This window comes from Cetorhinus maximus, chromosome 5, assembly GCF_964194155.1.
Source record: "Cetorhinus maximus chromosome 5, sCetMax3.hap1.1, whole genome shotgun sequence".
In the NCBI taxonomy this organism is placed as follows: domain Eukaryota; kingdom Metazoa; phylum Chordata; class Chondrichthyes; order Lamniformes; family Cetorhinidae; genus Cetorhinus; species Cetorhinus maximus.
The window spans coordinates 8,936,652-8,962,206 of NC_135883.1; the positions used below are offsets into that span (position 1 = coordinate 8,936,652).

General features: G+C 43.2%; 1 protein-coding gene across 1 annotated transcript in view; it reads left to right on the forward strand.

Moving 5' to 3' along the window:
• Nucleotides 1-25,555, forward strand: part of selenoi (selenoprotein I) — a 67,188-nt gene that overhangs the window by 23,350 nt on the left and 18,283 nt on the right. The window contains exons 2-5 of the mRNA XM_078541504.1: nucleotides 6,158-6,226; nucleotides 6,802-6,910; nucleotides 16,590-16,664; nucleotides 22,703-22,965. Of these exons, the coding sequence (XP_078397630.1) occupies nucleotides 6,158-6,226; nucleotides 6,802-6,910; nucleotides 16,590-16,664; nucleotides 22,703-22,965 (516 nt within the window). The remainder of the gene's footprint in view (nucleotides 1-6,157; nucleotides 6,227-6,801; nucleotides 6,911-16,589; nucleotides 16,665-22,702; nucleotides 22,966-25,555) is intronic.

Sequence of the window (25,555 nt, forward strand, 5' to 3'; positions counted from 1 at the left end):
TTTTATGCAATCATGGGATGTGGGCATAACATTTATTACCCATCCCTAACTGAGTAGCTCGATAGGGCAGTTAAGAGTTGAGCATGTTGCTGTGGGTCAGGGGTCCCATGTGAGGGCAGGAGATTTCTTTCCTTAAAGGACATTTGTGAGCCAGATGAGTTTTTACGTCATGCTGTTAGTTACATAGTCACCATTACTGATAAAGCTTTGTATTCCAGATTTATTTATAGCTGAATTTAAATTCAACAGTTGGTATGGTGGGATTTGAACTCTGGGCTTCAGATCACTGGCCCATGTCTTTGGATACCAGTCCAGTGACATAACCACTGCGCTACCATCCCACAAAACTGAATGTTGTTTCAATGGTGATAACTTGTGTTTCTATAGCATCTTTAATGTAATCGCATCTCAAGGTGCTTCATAGCCTTATTATAAAACAAAATAATGCACTGAACCACATACAGTAATACCAACGCACTACCAATCCAAACACAATTACATAAGGGTTACAGGAAATTAGTGTGAGCAAACATTTAGATCAATTTAAAGAGGTATCCATTGAGCAAACCAAAAAGTATTGACGCAGCTTGGATGACTCACTTGGTAAATATTCTGCTGTTTTGCCTAAAAAAAAGTATTAGTCCCTAATAGCCGTTCCAAACTAACAAGAACGTTAAGGCCCCAGATGACTTAATGGCCTCAGGATGGAGGGATGGTTAAAGGGCAACAGTTGTCCACAGAACCCAGAGGTTATGTAGCTTTCTGTTCCTCATTACTAGTCAGTGACACCTATTGGAAGTGCAAATGTCTGAGTGTTGACCAAGGACAGGATTAGACCTGGCTGATCAGTTCCTCTCACTGCAACTCCTTTAACGTAGAAAATGTTCCAAGCCGTTTCACAGAGGAGGAATGAATAGTGAGGATAAGCAGGACATATAACGTAGACAAATGTAGCTGGTACAACACTCAAACTGCCTTGTTTTCGTTAAGCAGCAAGACCTAGGGCTGGTGAGAGTTGGTGTTGCAAAATTGGGATGGGATAAGAAAGCAACCATTGTTTTGGAAAAGTTTCCATTTAAAAATTGCAGCTCAGGAGAAACAAATCTGCTGTGTTCCCTCAAGATGATAGGATTGTGTTGATATGGGAGTGCTCTGGATCCTTTGGTCAGTCCATACCAGTCCATTCTAGTGACCCTCATAAAATCATCACCCATTTTAACTTTTTTAAAAAAAAAGACATCTCTGTTTCTCTTGTCCTTTTTTTTGTAATATGAAACCCATTCTAAGTGACTTCAGTAGAATTTGAGAAAACAGGGTGCAGCCCACCTTACACCCAAATGCCACAGGCTGCTGAAGTTTAAGCAGAATCCAACCAAGGGGGTTGCGTTCGCTGTGTGTGTCACAGCAAGGCGTTGACATTTTATATTATTTTCAGTATAACTAGCCAAGGAGGGGCATTTGATCGGAAATGGGCGTCTTTTCTAAGAGTAAAGATAAAAACTAAACCGTCATTTGGTACATTGTCTATCATTGCCAGATTTTCAGGCTGATTGTGACCCATTGGCCCTCACAGATCAGCCACAAAGAAGCCCTACATTTTTCATTTGAACCAACCCAAAAGTATCTTCTGACAAACTTATGGTGCCCCATTTCCTCTTCCTTGATGTTCCACAGACAGTAGGTTCATATTGACAGGGCTCAGTTAGTGAGTGCCATATGGCCTCATTGCTGCTCCCAATTCATTTGTGCTGTCGTCGTTTTGTGATGTCAATAAAGTATTGCAGAAACATTACGCTTTTATATACCAGCCACTTCCAAAGTGCAAGTCAACCTCTCTGCTGAACAGTTCAGCTTGCTGACTTGTTTTATTTTGCTGATCATGGCCTTTCTGTTTGGCTCTCATGTACTGTGCTCGCTGCATGGGTTTGTGATGCTGACAGTGCCTGTGCCTGTGCTTGTAGCTGAGACTGTGCTGAATGCAGACCAAAGGGGTGGAATTTTCTGTGGGATAGATTTGGGAAATGACACCGGGAATTAAACTAATTTGTGCACCCATTTTGTTATCGATTTGCACCCAGATTTCCTGCCAATATTGTTAATATACATGGGAAAGTAAAATTGGAGGTAAATAAACAGAAATCAGAATAAAATTTGGAGCCATAGGAATGTGCCAAGTATTCAACATATACCGTGTCTTTAAGCATAAGGATTGGGGTTGCAAGCCACCCATCATTCATACACATTTGGGGTATGTTTAAGAACATGGAATTGTGCATGCTTTTCAGTTTTTAATGTGACTTATACTTGTGCTATAAAAATGTATTCTGAGAAGCAAAGCATACAGTGCAATCTCAATGAGGTTATATTGCAAAAAAAGCTCAAAGCACCAAGAAAATGACTATTTCCTGCCAAACCTAAAATTCTGGGCTTAATTTTGCATCTGTTTTGAACTAGTGAAATTGGAGGAAGTGCACATCTTGCCTTGCCCGAAGCAGAGCCTATGTAATGAGCTGAGATGCCTTCAGGCACTTGGATCATTTGATGCATAAAATAGAGTGGAAATTTGGGTGTCATGTAACTAATGTGCGTAACACACACATCCTGCTTATTGCGTTCTAAGTATAGGTGAACAGGAGCTTAACACAAAATGATCCACAGCAACTGGAGTGCAAAAACAGCGGAAAAGTTGGCAGGGAGGAACTGGACACCTGTGGGTAATGTCCTGCAATGGCTTCTGTAGAGAATTGATGATTTCTGGGGCCCTGCATATAACAAACTCCCTCTGCTAGGTTGCCATTTATTCGTTTCAAAGTTGACACTATCTTAACCTGGTTAGATAACAAATATTGCAAGGAAAATGGCACTTGTTCGGTGGAGGCACAATTCATTAACTGCATGAACTTTTTTCTTGTGGCTTTTGACACTATCTCAACTCTTTTGAGTTCCAACATACCCAAGACTCGTGTGTTTTAGTGGAGCAACAGGTTTGTTAAGTAAACTATATGCACAGTAGTGCAAGAGATGGTGTATTTAAATGCACTGTTAATATTGTAACATAAATATCTGTTTTAAAAGAAACTTAAGTGGTATTTAGGCTGGTTTGAAATACTTTTAAAGATTTGTTACAAAATAGTTTCCTGATATTTCAGCTAAAATCAATCTCTGCGTATTGCCTATAGCAAAGATCAGTGTCCGTGCTTCAGATATTTTTAATGTGATATTAAATTCTGTTGGAATTATCCAGACTTTCTTGTTCAACTTGAGATTTTTTTTTTTGCAAATTATTAGGTTTATTCTCTTAAGTCATCTTAGGCAGTCCCTTGGGATCGAAATACCCTGGTTCGATGGGTTTTGAGATGACTGATAAGTCCAATGTGCGATTTGTGGAAGACTCTGCCAGGTGGTGCTTGGAGGGTTAGGTAGATGAGTTGTTGGGAGATCTGTATGCTCTCCCTGACTTCACCTCTGCATTTTCCCAACGAAGTTTGCCTATCAGTTTGGTGTCTTCCCGAATGGACATGCCCCATTTTGGTCGATCACAAACCAGGGGCTCCCATGAGTTTGCAGGTGTGTTTGACCTCTCCCGGGATGCCTTGAGTTCATTTCTAGAATATTTCCACTGTTCTGGGAGCCTCCTGTTAAGACCAAGTTCCAAGTAGAGCAGTTTCATCGGGAGTTTGGTGTTGGGCATACAAATGACATGTACTGCCCAGCAGGTCTGGCTTCAGGTGATTAGTACCTTGATGCTGGGCATGTTGGCTGTACGGAGGAGTCTCCCTGATGCCTGCCACAGGGAAGATTATTGTAAGGATCCCTCTCAATTGCCTGCTCCCAGTGATTGAAGAATTCCTTCCAGAGTCTTCCAGCAGTGCAGTTTTCGCCCATCGAGAGGCACCACAGACATGATCTTCACTGTGCAGCAACTCCAAACAAAAATACAATGAACAGCACCAACTTTTGTACATGGCCTTTCTCGACCTCTCAAAAACCTTGGACTCTGTTAGCCATGAAGGCTTATGGGGTATCCTCCTCAAAATTGACTGCCCTCAGAAATTTATCACCATCCTCCACCTAATTCGTGATGACTTACAAGGCGTAATCCTCACCAATAGAACCACCACCTAGTCTCAATAAAGACTGAGATCAAGCAAGGTTGTGTCATCACACCAACCCTTACATCTTCTCGCTCCAATACTGCATCACCTCCAGCAAATTACCCACAGGCTTGTAGATAATTTACAAAATGGGAAACTGTTCAATCTATGTTACCTTCAATCCAAAACCAAAATTACTCCAACTTAAGTCATTGAGCTCCAATATGCAGAAGACGCTTGTGTTTGCGCTAACTCAGAAACTGAGCTCAAGGTCACTGTCGACGACTCCTCTGAAGCATTTGGAAAAATGGGCCTTTCACTAAACATCTGGAAAGTCCTGGTCCTCTCCCAACCAGCTCCCACAGCACAACCCCTCCTCTCATCGATCAAAATCAATGACAAGTTCCTGGAAAAAGTATACCACTTTCCATATCTTGAGTGGCTCCTCTTGATGAAGGAAGACATAGACAACCAAATTCATCATGCCCTTCAATGTGCCAGCCCAGCTTTTGGCAGATGGAGAAAAAGAGTATTTTGGGGACCAGGATCTCAAACACCAGACTAAGGTCATGGTTTACCAAGCAACAGTGATCCCTGTGCTCCTAATGCTTCGGAGACTTGGGCAACGTACAGCAGGCACCTCAAAGAATTGGAGAAATACCACCAGCGGTGCCTTCACAAGATTCCATTAGCCAATCCTTCAGGAGCATCTTTCTAACCTTGTTTTTTTTTACAACTGCTGTTAGGAATTCTCACATATACTGGTAATCAGTAACCATTCTCTTATGGTTTTGTGACCATTTAAAGACAATAAATTGTGCAAATTTCGAAAATTTAGAAAATTCTAGAAATACACAGTAGGTTAGACAATAATAATAAAGATTTTAACCCTTTGTCAAAAGCAGAAACTGAAAGATAAAGAAGCTCATTTTTGTGGGACTAGAAGTGAATAGGGGTGTGAAGAATAACAAGTTCCATCATTAATGGTTTTGAAATTGAGGTTAGCTTGAGCTTTAATGCGTAATTACTTTTGTTCTTTCCCTGCCCCAACACCCCATTTTCTGGTTTAGTATTTATTACACTAAGGAATTTTCAATCATCTGCAAACAGCATGCATACAAACTCCAGCCCAAATAATTCCTGTTCTGCCAGCTTTTTGGGGTGTGCTGTATTTCATGAGAGTTAGTGCAAGAATCACTTTCAGTTTGGTTTGAAGCTTATTTTCAGGATATTTCCATTGGCCTGTCATCTGTTCAACAGCTGATGACCGATCCTTTAGGCAGTTTACAAGCTGTTCGTTCCATCACCAGCACTTCCCAATTCTGATGACAGATCTCTAAGTATACTTTAAAAGAAAAATACTGTGGATGCAGTAAATTTGAAATGAAGCCAAATAATGCTGTAAACTCTCGACAGCCTGAATCTGTTCCTCTCTTTCCACAGATGCTGCCTGACCAGCTTAGTGTTTCCAGCATTTTGTGGTCTTATTTTTAAGTGCAGTTGTTGGCAATCTTGGACCAGGACTTTTCGCAATTAAAAGTAGTAACCAGGTTCACTTGATTCAATTGCTGAGGAACCAGTAGTTGACACTGACTATAAATCTGTTAGCTGTTTAGCATGATCCTTTTGACTACGTGACCAGAGGTACAAGCTCTGGGAGTTACCTATCCTTGATCCCACCTGCTGCAGATGGGGTAAATTTCAGCAGGCTTGTCTGGGTGCAACATTATTTGATTTGCTATTGGTGAAGGAAAAGTAGATACGATATTTAACTCCCTCCCCCATAAGAGTACAGTAGTCATTGGCTGGGCACTTCACTGCCATTTGCAGTGTTCACAGTAGCCAGTGTATCCCTTCACTCTCATCTGAAGCACTGATATTTAGTTAAATATGCAATAGGAGAAAAATCCAGCAACACAGTTTAGTTATGAAAAGGCCTTATTTTGCGCACAATGCAATAGTTACATTTTTTTGTCATTTTAAAAAGCTTAAATTTGCAAATGCTAAGAGTCAGATTTTAAATAAATGTATACATGAGTTTTGTCATCTTATTTCCTTTGCAGTATAGTGCAGTGGACACCAATCCGTTGTCTGTATATGTTATGCACCCATTTTGGAACTCTGTAGTTAAGGTAAGAGCATATTACTACAAACTTTCTGTGTTACTGGATCCTTGTGTGGTTTCTTTATTTTCAAGCACAGCATTAGATATTTGAAATAAATTTGGCAGAAATATTTTTACCAGAATAAGAAAGAAATTGTACCAGATTTCCTTGTAAAATATTACTTTCTTTGAAGAGAAGTCATGGGCTTTCTGCCACATCAGAGATAATCTCCTGACTTTGAACGATATTCTAAAATAAGACTACAGGTATAGCAAAGTGCCAGCAGCTTTATGATCCATGGGATAGGGTGAAAGGGCATATTAGGAACAGTGAAATTGGGTATTACTGATATTGAGATATTTGCTGAAGACCCAGATGGTGAGAATGACCAGCAACAATCTTGGGTCTTCATTCATTGCTAAAAAATGATCCACTGTAAGGATATGCTACTTTAAAATAAAGAAAAGTAGTGGACAGCCGACCTGGCCTGGCATATTCAGTATTAGGTTTTTAATTTTTTAAATTAAGTATAAAGAATAGTTAACCTACAGTGGAGAATTTCTGGTCCCCCTACTTATCAACCTTTCTTTTTGCTTTTATAGATTTTACCTACATGGTTGGCACCAAATCTGTTGACGTTCTCTGGTTTCATGCTACTTGTGCTTAATTTTTTTATGTTGGCCTATTTTGACTATGATTTTTATGCTTCAGGTAAGAGCTTGGTTTCTATGTGTGTTTAAAAAATATAGTGGAAGCTACTTAAAGGTAACACATTCTGTAGCCCCGCCTCATTTACTTCACAGGGTTCCCGCTGACAACAAGGTAAGCCTATAGTGTAACTCAACCAGCTCACTTGCCACCTATTTTCAGTGGATGGCAGACAGTTTTTCTGGCACTGGCAATTACATTGCATTTATTATGATAATCGTAACTGCAGATCCCCATACAAAAGCACGTTGCTGGCTTGCTGCTGCTGGCCTGTATGAGTTATATGCATAATTAATTGAATCACGCATTCATAACAGTGAGCACATTGCATTGGCACCTGCCCAAGGAGCACACTACTTCTGCACCTGGTGCCTCCTACTCCTTACATTAAACACATTGCCGTGCATTATGTTGTGGGGTATCCGTGAGCAATTTGGAGGGCCCAGAATTGTTGTGAAGCCCCCTCTAACTGCACTGTCATGCAGCCTTACCTCAATAGATGCTCCTGGGCTCTATCATATACAAAGGGCAGCCTTACCTAATGAATGGCTCCCCTGCCCTCAACCTGGCAGCTTACGACAAAGCCTTTCTTGCCTCTCCCTTGCACAGACAAGATTAATACGTTTCAAGATTTTTGACTCTTTTCTTCCCCTCATGGAAAAGGTTTTGGGATCGATGAATGTTTATTGTGTTTTAAAGCAACGTGAGTTTGCCCCTTTGTTTATTTAAAAACAAACTGACCACAAGCATTGAAGATATACAGTAAAACCAGGTTGGTCATTTTATAGAATGATGCAGCTGATTATTGAGTATCAGTTGTCTTCTCCAAGACACATTAGTCTCCGTTCATTTTGGTTGTAATGGATGTTTTCCATACAATTACCCCCTTCAAAAAAGGAGAGGTTGTTGATTGGCCGCCTTCCAAATTACTAATAGGGGGCAGGACAACATCTCAACCTTCCCCATGGCAGGGAGAATGGAATGAATAGACATGGATAGTCAGGTTTTAAACAAGAGATTGTGAGATGTATGTCTGACGCTTGGAGTTGGAATCATAAGTGCAGGAAGTGAGGTTAGTGGTAGTCTGAAAGAACATTGCTCTTCACATGTTGGTAGCTATGAAAGAGCAGCCAATATCTCATGGCCCCTTTGTGTGGGTGTGGGTGGTGTACACCATTTACAATGAGTAAAAATAAGGAGTTAACCACCTACATCAGTTTTCACCACAGATGGCCATCACCTACCTCACAAAGTGTCTCTGTTTGCATCCCAGAATATTTTATGAGACGAGCAGTGATTTGTCATGTGATCTACCTCTCCATTTTTGACTTTATTGTTTCTCGATCTGTGCTTGATAACTCCCACTGGCCTTGACCAGGCAGGTTGAGCAGCTAGGTCGTTGAGTGGTTTATCTGTGGGACAGCTTGAGGCACCTGCTCTCCCACCTGTGCATTGGCTGACCTTTGCTTGTGGGATCATAAGATGATTAGTGCATGTTCATAGCTATGACACTTTTACTTATTCTCCTGTTGAAGAAAAATCAGATTCTTAAAGCTTCGGCAACTTTAGTCAGAAATCAGTCCCTTAGCATTAAATGAGTAAGACCTTCATATCCATACTGCCATTGTTTTCCAATTACATTTGCCATAATAACCATTTCTTTGTAAATACTGAACATCTCTCCTTAGCTTCTTGCATTTTGCCCGTATGCTGCAGGTGTTCAACTATAAGCATCAAGGCAAGCACATCTTACAATATTATCATCAATGCCACTGACTGATATGTGAAAACACCATGATCACCTTTCCATTTAATGAAGTATCAGTAGTAATTGTTGAATGAATTTAGCTGACTTGATAGAAGTGGCCATTTTCTGTTACCTCACTTTCTGGACTCCTTGCTGATGCATGTTTCTCTGGTACATGAGCTACTTTCGATGGCCTCGTATAGTCACTTCTGCTTAAGCTGATGTAATTTTTCCTTCCTAATAGCCTCGAAGTTGAATTACTCTCTCATTGGGCAACTTGCTTCTGCCTATATCCCTCATGTTCTTGTTCAAGCTGAAGCAATTCTCTGAAACCTGAATTTCTTTCTCTCCTTTCCACTTTGCACTTGGTCTTGTCTCTCCCTCCCCAGCCCCCACCTCCCCTGCCCTCCAGCTCCCTCTTGTGTCCCCCAACCACCCCCCAGCTCTCGGGCTTTTTCTCTCGCACTCCCCCTCCCCCTCCCCTGCCCTTGGGCTCTCTTGCCTGCCTTACCCCTTTCCCTGCCCCTGGGCTCTCTCGCCCGCCCCCCTCCCCTGCCCCCGGGCTCTCTCGCCCGCCCCCCTCCCCTGCCCTCGGGCTCTCTCGCCCGCCCCCTTCCCCTGCCCTTGGGCTCTCTTGCCTGCCTTACCCCTTCCCCTGCCCTTGGGCTCTCTTGCCTGCCTTACCCCTTCCCCTGCCCCCGGGCTCTCTCGCCCGCCCCCCTCTTCCCTGCCCCTGGGCTCTCTCGCCCTCCCCTGCCCCCGGGCTCTCTCGCCCGCCCCCCTCCCCTGCCCCCGGGCTCTCTCGCCCGCCCCTCTTCCCTGCCCTCGGGCTCTCTCGCCCACCTCCTTCACGACCGCCCCATCCCTCTCGGTCCCTTCGCCCTTTTCCATGCTGCCCTGCTTATTTCAGCTCTATTTCTAACTCTTATATATTATTGCATCATCAGTAAATTAAAACATTGTTACCTCTGTGCCCTATTTGAATCATTAATTTTCTGAAGAACAACGCCCCCATTGCAGATCCCTCCACGGCACTAGTCTCCATATGGAGCTCCTTCCATTAATTACCACCCTCTGGCTATGGTATTTCAATCAATTTGATATCCAGCGACCGATCTGTTCACTAGTCGCACATGCCAAGTACCTTAACAGCCTCCTAAGCATTAAAGGCTCCCGGAAAATTGAGATACTTTGCCTGGCTACGTGGCTACGATTATCCATCAACTTTGTTTCTTTGTTAGATGTAACAATCTCTTATCTCTTAAGGATGATGTAAGTTTTTAGTACTGATTATTTTATTTCCTTTGGACTTGGGCTTGACAAATCTCTTGGATTTTAATTGCAATGTTGTTGCTCACGATTAAAGCTTTCATATGTTTATAAAGTTATGGGATAAGAATGATGTTCCTGAAATACTTTCAACAGTTAGTTACTTCGTATCAAGTTTTCAAGAGCAACATACTCTGTTGCTTTTACACTTTGCTAATATTTCAGTTAGCTTTCCAGTTCTTGAGAATTAAGTGCTTGCATAAATCTTTTACTGTTTCTGCTTCATGACTGGAATTGTATTTTTATCATCTTGAAATAGAAATTAAATATTATAAATAGTTGAATACTCTTTAGACCATGCATTAAAAAAAAATGATCAGATAGTTGTAAATTGGTGCAAGCCTCTGAATCTTTTCTGAGCGTTACTTGGAATCTGGAAATCTGAAATTAAAGCTGAGAATGCTGGAAAAACTCAGCAGGCCTGGCAGCATCTATGGCGAGGGAAGCAGAGTTAACGTTTTAAGTCCGTATGGCGACTCTTGAGAGCGAAGGAGAAGTAGAAATGTGATGGATATTATGCTGTTTATGAGGGGGGGTGGAGCAAAAATGGAAGCTCAGGGATAGGTGGGAGCTAAGGAGAGGTTGACGAAGATGTCATGGACACGTGACAAAAGGAGTATTAATGGTGGTGGTAAAGACCAAAAAAGGTGCTGATAGTGGCATGAAGGTGAGATAGTAGAATGTGTTAGTAGCAGAACAAGGGTCAGCGCTCTGTGAAAGCACAACATAGAAACAAGTGACAGATGGCCCTGTGGGGGCGGTGGTTGGGGAAAAAGATTTTAGAAAATGAATAAATAAATTTTTAAAAAAAAATAATTTTTTAAAAATGGATTAAAAAACTGGTAAAGATGGAGGAGAGAGTTCATGGTCTGAAGTTGTTGAACTTGATGTTAAGTCCGGAAGGCTGTAAAGTGCCTAATCGCAAGATGAGGTGCTGTTCCTCCAGTTTGCATCGGGCTTCACTGGAACATTGCAGCAGGCCAAGGATGGACATGTGGTCATGAGAGCAGGATGGTGTGTTGAAATGGCTAGCGACAGGAAGGTCTGGGTCATGCTTGTGGACAGACCAGAGGTGTTCCGCAAAGCGATCACCCAGTCTGTGTTTGATCTCCACAGTGTAGAGGAGACCACATTGGGAGCAGTGAATACAGTAGACCAAACTGAAGGAGGTGCAAGTGAAGCAGCTTCACTGAAGGCAATGTTAGGGGCCATGGATGGTGAGAAGGTAAAGGGGCAGGTGTTGCACCTTCTGTGATTGCATGGGAAGGTGCTGTGGGAAGGGGATGAGGATTTGGGGGTGATGGAGGAGGGGACCAGGGTATCACAGAATCTCACAGTGCAGAAGAGGCACTTAGGCCCATCGAGTCTGCACCAACACGTGAGAAATGCCTGACCTACCTACTTAATCCCATTTACCAGCACTTGGCCCATAGCCTTGAATGTTATGACGTGCCAAGTGCTCATCCAGGTACTTTTTAAAGGATGTGAGGCAACCAGCCTCCACCACCCTCCCAGGTAGCGCATTCCAGACCGTCACGACCCTCTGGGTAAAAAAAAGTTTTTCCTCTCATCCCCCCTAAATCTCTTGCCCCTCACCTTGAACTTGTGTCCCCTTGTGACTGACCCTTCAACTAAGGGGAACAGCTGCTCCCTATCTACCCTGTCCATGCCCCTCATAATCTTGTACACCTCGATCAGGTCGCCCCTGAGTCTTCTCTGCTCCAACGAAAACAACCCAAGTCTATCCAACATCTCTTCATAACTTAAATGTTTCATCCCAGGCAACATCCTGGTGAATCTCCTCTGCACCCCCTCCAATGCAGTCACATCCTTCCTATAATGTGGCGACCAGAACTGCACACAGTACTCCAGCTGTGGCCTCACCAAGTTTCTATACAACTCCAACATGACCTCCCTACTTTTGTAATCTATGCCTCGATTGATAAAGGCAAGTGTCCCATATGCCTTTTTCACCACCCCACTAATATGCCCCTCTGCCTTCAGAGATCTATGGACACACACGCCAAGGTCCCTTTGTTCCTCAGAACTTCCTAGTGTCATGCCGTTCATTGAATACTTGTCAAATTACTCCTTCCAAAATGTATCACCTCACACTTTTCAGGGTTAAATTCCATCTGCCACTTATCTGCCCATTTGACCACCCCGTCTATATCTTCCTGTAGCCCAAGACTCTCAACCTCACTGTTAACCACCCGGCCAATCTTTGTGTCATCCGCAAACTTACTAATCCTACCCCCCATATAGTCATCTATGTCGTTTATATAAATGACGAATAATAGGGGACCCAGCATAGATCTCTGTGGTACGCCACAGGACACTGGCTTCCAGTCACTGAAGCATCCTCCTGTCATCATCCTCTGTCTCCTACAACTAAGCTAATTTTGAATCCACCTTATCAAATTACCCTGTATCCCATTTGCATTTGCCGCCTTTATAAATCTCTCATGTGGGACCTTGTCAAAGGCTTTGCTGAAATCCATATAAACTACATCAACTGCACTACCCTCATCTACACACCTGGTCACCACCTCAAAAAATTCAATCAAATTTGTTAGGCATGACCTCCCTCTGACAAAACCATGCTGACTATCCCTGATTAAACCTTGCCTCTCTAAGTGGAGATAAATTTTCTCCAATAGATTCCCTATCACTGACGTGAGACTCATTGGCCTGTAGTTCCCTGGCTTATCTCTACAGCCCTTCTTAAATAGCGGAACCACATTAGCTGTTCTCCAGTCCTCTGGCACCTCCCCCGTGGCCAGAGAGGAATTAAAAATTTGGGTCAGAGCCCCTGTGATCTCCTCCCTTGCCTCCCTCAGCAGTCTGGGACACAAATCATCCGGACCTGCAGATTTGTCCAATTTTAAGCCTGCCAACACCTCTAATACCCTGTCAATCCCTATATCAATTTGTTCAAGAACCTCGCAGTCTCTTTCCCCGAGTTCCATACCTTCATCCTCATTCTCTTGGGTGAAGACAGGTGTGAAGTATTTGTTCAACACTCTACTGATGTCCTCTGGCTCCACCCATTGAGTGCCCCCTTGGTCCCTAATGGGCCCTACTCTTTCCCTGGTTATCCTCTTCCCATTGATATACTTATAGAAAATCTTGGGATTTTCCCTACTTTTACCAGCCAGAGCTTTCTCATATCCCCTCTTTGCTCTCCGAATTGCTTTCTTAAGCTCCACCCTGCACTTTCTGTACTCCATTAATGCCTCCGCTGATTTGCTCCCCTTGTACCTGCTAAAAGACTCTCTTTTCCTTCTCATTGTATCTTGAATATCTCTGGTCATCCATGGTTCTCTGGGCTTGTTACTCCTTCCTATCAACCTAGAGGGAACATGTTGAGCCTGTACCCTCCCCATTTCCTTTTTGAACACCCCCCACTGCTCTTCTGTAGATTTCCCCACAAGTAGCTGTTCCCAGTCTACCTTGGCCAGATCCTGCCTTATTTTACTAAAATCCGCTCTCCCCCAATCCAAAACATTTTTTGCAACTTGTCTATTTCTTTGTCCATAACAAGCTTAAATTGTACCATGTTGTGGTCGCTATCACTAAAATGCTCCCCCACCACCACCTCAGCCACCTGTCTGGCTTCATTCCCCAGAATTAGGTCCAGCACTGCACTGTCCCTTGTTGGACCCTCTACATATTGACCTAAAAAGTTCTCCTGTACACATTTCAAGAAATCCACTCCATCCAAGCCCTTAACACTATGTCTATCCCAATTAATGTTGGGAAGTTGAAATCACCTAATATAATTACCCTATTATTGTTTTTACACACCTCCGCAAATTGTGCACATATTTGCTGCTCAATTTCCCGCTGACTATCTGGGGGTCTATAATAACACCTAACAATGTGGCTGCCCCTTTTTTATACCTAAACTCCACCCACAAAGCTTCATTCGATGCCCCCTCCAAGATATCACCTCTCCTTACTGCAGTAACTGACTCCTTAACTAATAGTGCAATGCCTCCTCCTCTTTTACCCCCTCCCTTGTCTTGCCTGAAGATTCTATATCCCAGAATGTTGAGCTGCCAATCCTGCTCCTCCCTCAACCACATCTCTGTGATGGCTATTGTATCACAATTTCACGTGTCAATCCTCACCCTTAACTCATCCGTTTTACCTGTAATACTCCTGGCATTAAAGTAGAGGCCATCCAGCCTTGTCTTTCTCCCTTGAAACTTAATGCAGCTGTACTCCCTCTGACTTGATTGTTTTACTGTCTTATGATGTGTCCCTATTCTGCTAACATTCTGTGTCCCCTCCCCCTGCCGAATTAGTTTAAATTCCTCACAACAGCATTAGCAAACCCACCCGCAAGGATGTTAGTCCCTCTCTGGTTCATATGTAGACCGTCCCACTTGTACAGGTCCCAGTGGTCCAGGAATCTAAAACGCTCCCTCCTGCACCAACTCTTAAGCCACGTATTCATCTGTGCTATTCTCCTATTTCTAGGCTCGCTAGCACGTGGCACTTGGAGTAATCCAGAGATTACAACCCGAGAGGTCCTGGTTTTTAGTCTACTGCTTAACTCCCTGAATTCTTGATGCAAGACCTCATCCCTCTTTCTACCTATGTCACTGGTACCAACATGTACCATGACCTCTGCCTTATCACCTTCCCCCTTCAGGATGCCCTGCAGCCGTTCAGTAACATCCCGGACCCTGGCAAAAGGAAGGCAACACACCATCCTGGAGTCACGTTGACGGCCACAGTTGCATCTATCTGTTCCCCTGACCATAGAATCCCCTATTACTATGGCTCTTCCTCTCTTCCTCCCCTCCTGTACAGACAGGCTGCTTGTGGCGCCGGAAGCTTGGCTCTGGCTGCACTCCTTGGAGGAACCAGCGCCCTCATCAGCCTCCAAAATGGAATACCGATTTGTGAGCAGGACCCCAGGGGACTCCTGAACGACCTGCCTGTGTCGCCGAGGGAACGGTCCCTACGGAATGCTGATGGGGGTGAGGGAAAATTTATATGGTAGTGGCATCATACTGGAGTTAGTGGAAATGGCGGAGGACGATTCTTTGAATGCGGAGGCTGGTGTGGTGAAAAGTGAGGGCGTGGGGGGGACCCTTATCATGGTCCTAGGAGGGTGGGGAAGGTGTGAGGGCAGAGGCGCGGGGGATGGGTCAGACATGGTTGAGGGCCCTGTCAGCCACAGTGTGGGGGGGGAAGACCTCAGTTAAGGAAAAAGGAGACCTGTCAGAAACGCCATTTTGGTAGGTAGCATCATCGGAACAGATGCACCGGAGGCGGAGGGACTGAAAGAATGGGATGGAGTACAGGAAGCAGTGTTTGAGGAGCTGTAGTCGAGGCAGTTGTAGGATTGGTGGGCTTTAATGAATATTGGTGGACAGTCTATCACCAGAAATGGAGACAGAGAGGCCAAGGAAGGGAAGGGAAGTGTTGGAAATGGACCATGTGAAGGTGATAGAGGGGTGGAAATTGGAAGCAAAATTGATAAATCTTTCCAGGTCCAGACAAAGACATGAAGCAGCACCGATTAAGTCATCGATGTACAGAAAAAAGGATCTGTGGGAGTTGGCCTGAGTAGGACTGGAACAAGGAATGTCCACATACCCCCAAAAAAGATAGGCATAACTGGGGCCCATGCGAGAACCCATAACCACACTTTTGATTTGGAGGAAGTGAGATGAGTTAAAGGAGATATTGTTCAGTGAGAGAACAAGTTCAGCCAGGGGAGGAGAGTGGTGGTGGATGGGGACTGTTCGAGTCTCTGTTCAAGGAAGAAGCGGAGAGCCCTCAGACTGTCCTGGTGGGGGATGGAGGTGTAGAGGGTCTGGGCACCCATAGTAAAGAGGAGGCGGTTAGGGCCAGGAAACTGGAGATTGTTGATATGACATAGGGCATCAGACGAATTGTGAATGTAGGTGGGAAGAGACTAGATAAGGGGAGAGAGAATGGAGTCAAGATGGAAAGAAATGAGTTCTGTGAAACAGCAACAGACTGACATGATGGGTCTATCAGGGCAATCCGATTTGTCGATTTTGGGAAGGAGGTAGAAGTGGACTGTGTGGAGTTGGGAGACTGAAGTTGGAAAATGTGGAGGGAAGATTTCTAGAGGTGATAAGGTCAGTGACAGTCCTGGAAACAATGGCTTGATGCTCAGTGGTAGGGTTATGGTTCAGGGGGAGGTAAGAAGAAGTAGCCATCACATTTCTACATCTCTTTAGCTGTGAAGAAGAGTCATACGGACTCAAAACATTAACTCTGTTTCTCGCTCCACAGATGCTGCCAGCATTTTCTGTTTTAACTTTGAATCCATAGTTGCTTTAGTGCCCAGTGCAACCTGTCAACTGAGTAATTTCCGTTTGTATTATGATTGTAATTGTGGCGACTGAGATCACATAAAATGTCTTCCCAACTCCCTATTAAATTTGACAAAAAAGGAGGCAGTTGAATTCTTCTATTTCAAATAAAATGCAGGTATTGATTTCTGGTAACTTAAAAAGGAAAACTTTGTTCTGTGACACGTTTTGTTGAGCAAATGCTTAGAGAATCTTGATCTCTTATTGGAGAGTGAGCACATTTTTCCCCCTCTTTCTGTTACAGGTGCAGGTTATGTGCATGTTCCCAGTTGGGTATGGATTGCTGCTGGTTTCCTAAACTTCACAGCATATACGCTAGGTCAGTGGTTCTCAAATCTTTTGTTGAAGGACCCCTTTTCGAATGGATTAATTATCATGGAACCCTCATCTAAATTATAATACTGTATAACACTCATAATGTGAAAGTGTCCCATGTAAATAGTCTTTTAATAATGTTTTTTAAGAAAACAAATATTTACCGACCAATATCAGTGAGATGGGGTATGTCTGCTTACTGCAGAGTCTGTATATCATTGGCAGGAGACCAGAGAGAAGCAAAAGTCTGCAGAGAACAGAGCACCGAGAAAGCACTAGGGGAGCAGAGGGAGTTTAGAAATGCTGAGGAAGCAAAGCACAGAGAAGGAAGGAGCCCAGGGTGGGACAGCACTAGCAGAGCACAGGAAGCACAGGAGCATTGTGGGAGCAGAGCACATCTCTGGCTGCAACTCACTTACTTACTCTTGACCACGGCGCCCTGGGCTATTGTCCATGTTGCCCATCTGTAAGGCCCCCTGAAGGTGTCTGGGTTCCACGGTCCCAATTTGAGAACCTTTGTGTCAGGTGATACTGCATTCTATTTAGATTGCTAACTTATTTAATACCATGATGGTATTATGAACATATACTTGGAATTGTAATTGAGTTGTGATTGTGGTCATCCTGGATTGTGAAGATAACATGCTTCTTTTCTTCACTGCCAACCACATCTTAAAACTCCTCCCCCCTCGACTCCTTCCATTCTCACCTCCAACAAGTGTGAGGAGCTCAAGGACTTCGATGTCACTTAAGATAGAGACCATGGGGTTAGCTGCCCATGCAGCATCCCTCTTCCACTTGCCAACCAAGCCAAACAGTCTCCTTCCCTAGCCCAAAGCTCACTTTTTTTTTTCCAGTTTCTCTTCCATGTACCGCCATACACTCTCCGAGCTTATCTTATCTCTGAGATGGTGGTTTCTCTGGACCTTAGTCCTGCCAAGCTGCTGATCACTCACCTTCCCTTCCTGGCCTCCATCATGTTTTTGACCATTATAGACCATATTATTCTAGTTTCACACCAATCTTGAATCTTAACTGCCATATGAAGTCCATTCGGTAGTTTTGAACTACTGCAAATTAATTCAAGAAGGCCTTTCAGTATTTCAAGAGCAATAAATGCCAGCGATGCACGCTTTCCAATTGTTGAGAGATAGAGAAGAGAATGGAGGAGGAAAATGTAAGACCCTGGATAGTCTAGTAGTCCCTTGAACTTGTAGTTTAAGAAGTGATCTAGTGTGGCATCAAGGAGCCCTAGCAAAACAGAAGTCAGTGGTAATCAGGGGGAAATGTTTGAACTGGTTGCAGTCATACCTAGCACAAAGGAAAATGATTGTAGTTATTGGAGGTCAATCATTTCAGTCCCAGGGCATCGCTGCAGGAGTTCCTCAGGATAGTGCCCTAGATCCAACCATCTGCAACTGTTTCATCAATGACCTTCCCTCCATCATAAGGTCAGATATGGGGATGTCCACTCTGCAATGTTCAGTACCATTTGTGACGCCTCAGATACTGAAGTAGTCCATGCTTGCATGTAGCAAGACCTGCCTCTTCAAGCTTGAGCTGATAAGTGGCAAGTGACATTTGAGCCACACAATGATCATCTCCAACAAGAGAGAGACTAAAGATAGGTAGGATTGAGCAGAGTCAAAAGGATTAAAGGGAAATCATGTTTGACAAAAGTGTTAGAGTTTTTTGAGTATGTAACTCGCAGAAAAGATAAGGGTGAATCATTGGATGTGGTGTATTTGGATTTTCAGAAGGTTGTTGATAAGGTCTCAAGCAAGAGGTTAAGTAAGCAAAATTAGAGCACATGGGAGTAGGGGTAATATACTATACTGGCATGGATTGAGAATTGGTTAACGGACAGAAAACAGAGTAGGAATAAGCCGGTCATTCTCAGATTGGCAGGCTGTGATTAGTAGGCTGCCACAAGAATTAGTTATTAGTCTCCAGGCATCCACAATCTATTAATGCTTTGGATGTGGGGATCAATTGTAATATTTCCAAGTTTGCTGATGGCACAAAACTAAGTGGGAAGGTGAGTTATGAGGAGGATGCAAAAAGGCATAGAGTAGATTTGGACAGCCTTATCGAGTGGGCAAGAACATGGCAGATGGATTATAAGGTGGAAAAATGTGAAATTAACCACTTTGGTAGGAAAAGCAGAAATGTAAGTATTTCTTAAATGGTGAGAGATTGGGAAATGTTGAAGTCCAAAGGGACCTGGGAGGCATTGTTCATCAGTCACTGAAAGCTAATATGTACAGCAAGTAATTAGGAATGTAAATGTTATGTTGGCCTTTATTGCAAGAGGATGTAAGTGTAGGAGTAAAGAGGTCTTGCTGCAATTGTATAGAACCTTGGTGAGACCATACCTGGAGTATTGTATACAGTTTTGGTCCTTTTTTTATTCATTCATGCGATGTGGGCTTCGCTGGCTGGGTCATCATTTATTGCCCATCCCTAGTTGCCCTTGAGAAGGTGGTGGTGAGTTGCCTTCTTGAACCGCTGCAGTCCATGTGGTGTGGGTACACCCACAGTACTATTAGGAAGGGAGTTCCAGGATTCTGACCCAGCGACAGTGAAGGGACAGCGATATATTTCCAAGTCGGGATGGTGAGTGACTTGGAGGGGAACTGCTAGGTGGTGGTGTCCCCATCTATCTGCTGCCCTTGTCCTCCTAGATGGTAGTGGTCGTAGGTTTGGAAGTTGCTGTTGAACGAGCTTTGGTGAATTCCTGCAGTGCATCTTGTAGGTGGGTCACACTGCTGCTACTGTGCATTGGTGGTGGAGGCAGTGAATGTTTGTGGATGTGGTGCCAATCAAGCGGGCTGCTTTGTCCTTGATGGTGTCAAGCTTCTTGGGTGTTGTAGGAGCTGCACTTATCCAGGTAAATGGGGAGTATTCCATAACACTCCTGACTTGTGCCTTGTAGATGGTGGACAGGCTTTGGGGAGTCAGGAGGTGAGTTACTCGTCACACTATTCCTAGCCCCTGACCTGCTTTTGTAGCCACAGTGTTTATATGGCTAGTCCAGTTCAGTTTCTGGTCAATGGTAGCCCCCAGGATGTTGATAGTGGGGGATTCAGTGATGGTAATGCCATTGAACATCAAGGGGCGATGGTTAGATTCTCTCTTGTTGGAGATGGTCATTGCCTGACACTTATGTGGTGTGAATGTTACTTGCCACTTGTCACCCCAAGCCTGGATGTTGTCCAGGCCTTGCTGCATTTAGACATAGACTGCTTCAGTATCTGAGGAGTCACGCTGAGAATGGTGCTGGACATTTTGCAATTATCAGCGAACATCCACACTTCTGACCTTATGATGGAAGGAAGGTCACTGATGAAGCAGCTGAAGATGATTTGGCCGAGGACACTACCCTGAGGAACTTCTGCAGTGATGTCCTGGAGCTGAGATGACTGAGCTCCAACAACCACAACCATCTTCCTTTGTGCTAGGTATGACTCCAACCAGTGGAGAGTTTTCCCCCTAAGGAAGGATATACTTGCCATAGAGAGAGTGCAGTGAAGGTTCACCAGACTGATTCCTGGGATTGGCAGCATTGTCCTATGAGGAGAGATTGGGCCCGCATTGTCCAGCTTGGAAGAATGATGGGAGCTGACCTCATTCGAGCATACAAAATTCTTGCAGTGCTCAATTGGATAGATACAGGAAGGATGTTTCCCTGGCTGGGGAGTCCAGAATCAGGGGACATTGTCTCAGAATAAGGGCCTTTAGGAATGAGATGAGGAGGAATTCCTTCACTTGGAGGGTGATGAATCTTTGCAATCCTCTATCCAGAGGGCTGTGGAGGCTTAGTCATTGGGTATGTTCAAGACAGGGGTCAACAGATTTTTAAATATTAAAGGTAATGAGGGATATGAGGATAGTGCGGGAAAATGGCATTGAAGTAGATCAGCCATGATCTCGTTGAATGGCAGAGCAGGCACGAGGGACTGAATAACCTACTTCTATTTCCTACACAAAAACAAAATGCTGGAAAAACTCAGCAGGTCTGACAGCATCTGTGGAGAGAAAGACAGAGTTAACGTTTTGAGTCCATATGACTTTTCAAAGCTAAAGGGAAGTAGAAAAGTAGAAACATTTCTACTTCCCTTTAGCTCTGAAGAAGAGTCATACGGACTCGAAACGTTAACTCTGTCTTTCTCTCCACAGATGCTGTCAGACCTCCTGAGTTTTTCCAGCATTTTGTTTTTGTTTCAGATTTCCAGCATCTGCAGTATTTTGCCTTTATTTTCTATTTCCTATGTTCCTAACTAGTCCCCCTCAACATTCAATGGCATTACTGTAGCTGAATCCCCCACCATCAACCTCATGGGGACTACCATTGACCAGAAGCTGAACTGGACCAGCCATATAAATACTGTGGCTACAAGAGCAGGAGAGAGGCTGGGGATTCTGCGGTCAGTAATTCACTTTCTGACTCACCCAAAGCCTGTCTACTATCTACAAGTCACAAGTCAGGAGTGTGTTGGAATTCTCTCCATTTGCCTGGATGAGTGCAACTCCAACAACGCTCAAGAAGCTTGACACCATTCAGGACAAAGAAGCTCGCTTGATTGGCACCCCATCCACCACCTAAAACATTCACTCTCTCCACCATCGATGCATAGTGGTTGCAGCGTGTGCCATTTACAAAATGTACTGCAGAAATTTGGCAAACCTCCTTCAACTACGCCTTCCAAACCTGTGACCTCTACCACCTAGAAAGAAAAGGGTAGCAGATGGATGGGAACACCACCACTTGCAAGTTTCTCTCCAAGCCACTCTCCAAGCCACTCACCATCCTGACTTGGAACTAGATCGTTCCTTCATTGTTGGTGGGTCAAAATCCTGGAACTCCCTCCCTCCTGTACCTATGCCACATGGACTGCAGCAGTCCTAGGAGGAAGTTCACCACCATCACCTCAAGGGCAATTGGGGATGGGCAACAAATGCTAGCTTAGCCAACGACACCTATATCCCATGAAAGAAATTTTTAAAAAAAAAGTTGAGATGCTTAAGATGATCAGAGAAATTAATATGGAAGGTAGAGAGGAATAACTTTCTCTCGTGAGGCAAGTCCAGAACTTGGCGGTATAACCTTAAAGTTAGAGCTAAGCTATTGTGGGGTGATATCAGAAAGCACTCCTTCATAAAAAAAATTGTGGAAATCTGAAACATACTCCTCCAAAAAAATTCTTGAGGTTAGGTCAGTTGAAAACTTCAAAACTGAGATTGATATATTTTTGTTTGGCAAGGGTTTTAAGGATTTCAGTGGTGGGTTGATGGAGTCGATACAGATCAGCTATTATCTAATTAAATGGTGAGACTGATTTGAGGGGCTGAATGGCTTGCTCCTGTTCCAACGCATTTAAGATGAATACAATAGGAACTTTATTTTTCTTGCTAATCAACATTGGCTTCCAGTTAAGTTACACTTCGATTTTAAAATTCTCATCCTTGTTTTCACACCCCTCCATGGTCTCGCCACTGTAAGCTGTTCCAACCTTCAAAGTTATCTGCGCTGCTCCAACTCAGGCCTCTTTGAGTATCCCCAGTTTTAATCGCTGTACTGTTGGTAGCCTTGCCTTCAGCTGCCAGCTCTGGAATTCCTACCCCCCCCCCACCCCCCACCCCCAAAATCTCTCTGCCCTCTCTTTCCTCCTTTAAGAGATGCCTTAAAACCTACCCCATTGACCAAGCATTTGGTCATCTGCTCTAATAACTTCTTAGATGACTTGGTGTCAAATTTTGTTTTATCATCCTCCTGTGCAACACCTTAGGTGTTTTACTATGTTAAAGATGCTGTATAAATACAAATTGTTGTTCAGAGATGTACAGTCAATGTGTCATGATTTCCTTTTCCTAACCAGATATTTGCATAACCCAATGAAGAAAAAAGAGGAAGATGTAACAATGTTTTTATACCTGGATATGTGGAATATACATACTTGGTTATAAAACCAAGATTGTTTCTTTTGGGAAACACTGTGGTGACTCTAACACTGAGTTTATCTCTTTATCAATTTCTGACAGATGGGGTTGATGGGAAGCAAGCTCGGCGGACCAGCTCCAGCACTCCACTTGGAGAACTGTTTGACCATGGCTTGGACAGCTGGGCGTGTATATTTTTTGTAGTCACTGTCTATTCCATCTTTGGACGTGGGGATGCAGGTGTCAGTGTTCTTACCCTTTTCTTCATTCTGTGGGTGGTGCTGTTTTCCTTCATACTTTCCCACTGGGAGAAGTACAATACAGGAGTCCTTTTCCTTCCTTGGGGATATGACATTAGTCAAGTGGTAAGTGACTTCAAAAATAAAAATATTTTGATTTAAGTAGCAGTTTGTGAAATGTCACAAAGTGCTTCACATAGTTTTGATGTGCAGTGATCGTGTAAGACAAAACATAGCCCTACCTACTGTGTACATGTGTTTAGTTGTCAATTGAAGTCCATTGATTTTTGACACTTTTTTTTTGAAACTGGCACAAAATCTATTGAATGAAAGAAAAATAGCATCCATTAGCACAAGTGATGAATAGAACATCGAGTGTAGGGCTTAGAAACTGGCCATTTGGCCCAACTAGTCTAAGCTGCATTTATGTTCTATACAAGTCTCCTCCCACTTTACTTCATCTAACCCTATAAGTGTGTCCTTCTAATCCATTCTCTTCATGTATTTATCTAGCCAGCCTTTAAATGCACCTGTACTATTTTCCTCAACTACTCCTTGTTACACATTACACATTCTTGCCATACTTTGATTAGAGAGGTTTCTCCTGAATTCATTATTGGATTTATTAGAGTACCTTATATTTTTACGACTTCTGGTTTTAAGACTCCCCTGCAAGTGGAAATTTTTTTTTGTTTTAAAGATCTCCATCAGAACTGGTTCAGCTTTCCTGATAAGCATACGCTCTTGGTTCTGGCACTATCCTTGTGATCATTTTTGCACCTTCTGCAATACTTGTGTATCCTTTTCATAATATGGAGGCCAGAACTGTGCATGGTACTCCCAAGTGTGGTCGAACCAAGGTTCTACACAAGTTTAACTTATCTGCTCTTCAAGCCGATCCCTTTAGAAATGAACTCCAGTGCTTGACTTGCTTTTTGTTTATGGCATTATGAACCTGCAAGGCTACTTTTAGTGATTTGTGTATCCGTACTCCTAAATTCTTTTGCTCTTCTAACCTATTCAGACACTTATTTTTCAAGAAGCACTTGGCCTCCTATTCTTTCTAACCAAATGCACCACCTCACGCTTGGCTATATTGAAATATATTTTCTAAATACTTTTCCATTCTGCAAGCTTTTTAATGTCTTGTATTTTGTCACATTCTTTGTGTTAACTGCATCTCCCAATTTGGTGTCTTCTGCAAATTTTGAAATTCTGCTTCTGATTTCGGAGTCCAAATTATTGATGTTAAATGTGAGCAACTGTGGTTCCAGCACCGATCCCCATTTGCTGATCTGACCATCTACTCTTAACCCCTACTCTCGGTTTAAAACGGCCCGGAATTTGGAAGGCTTTTGAGACAAACTCTCAGCATTTGCTGCCTTATTCCCTCTGACTCTGACCACCACTTCAGGATTTAGTGCAAGTTGACATGGAAATCTGAAGTTGCAGTCTGTCACTTACTGCACTGCCACAGGCTACACTCTGGATCCCCACCCCATCCCGACAATCAGTAAAATCAATTGATTTGGTTAGAATTTCCCCTTTTCTGCTCTCCTATTACTGTTAGAAGCCCCGTAAAAAGTTAAACCCAGCTACACCACAAGGCTTATCATGGTGACCTGAGTAATGTATGACTAAAAAACTGATCTGGCCCTAAAAAGAAAATTTTATATTTGTGGAATGTTAAATGTCTTCATTATGATGAATTACTATTTTTTAAAGTTTGCTCATATTTTGGCTTCAGCTTATACCCCGTGTGTAAGTCCCAAACTTTAATTTGTTCCGAATAAAAATTTTTTAGAAGTGACTTGATTCATGCTTTCCACTTCCTGGTTGACTGTCTGTTAATGACTGACTGACTGTCAATGCGACTGGCTGCCTGGACAGCTTGATGACATCAATGCAGCTCAACCCTGGAATCCTCATTAAACTACGCTGCAACCAATTGCACGTTGAAAGGTGACGTTCTTGCCATAGAGGTGGTTATATCTCTGAGCGAAAGCTTTCTTTGAGGTCAGCAGTGAGTGCCCTCACTTCAATGTTGACTGCAAAATCCAGGCCACGAGAACCATTTTGTGTTGATCCTTGTTTACCTCAACTTCTTCCCTTCAGTTCCAAAAAGGGTGATCTTTAGGCTTGATACTTTGCTCAAAATAGATGAATGCTCATAATGAGATGTTGACTTTGAAGGGCACTGTGTATGGATTCAACCATATTCTTCTGAAACAGTTCAGTAAATATTAGTCTGTTCTTTTAAAATTAAAATATTTTAATGCCGACCAAACTGCAGCATCTCGAGGATATTAGTTTATTTTTATTCTATAAAATGACAATTTTTAAAAAAAAATGTGCGAAGATCCGCTTAAATCCTGTCTGCTGTAATCCTAATGTCTGCAGTGTGGAAAGTGTAAGAATTTTATATACTCAAGATGCAACTTGAATATGTCAGTTAATGGTATTTATTGTTATGATTACCTTGTTAAATGGAAGATTCCAGATGGTGAACATTTCTATACAATTAATTAATTGGCTTAGACTTGCCACCTTCTCACTACAGTGTTTAAGATAATTATTTACAACACTTCTTCTTCATAGAGATGGTTAAGCATGTTAAACTAAATATGAAATGATTTAGATGTTGTAAATCTGTTGCAGATAGCCACTAACAAATGCAGAGCACTGCAGTAAGGCAGGCCGCAAAGAGAAGCCTCAA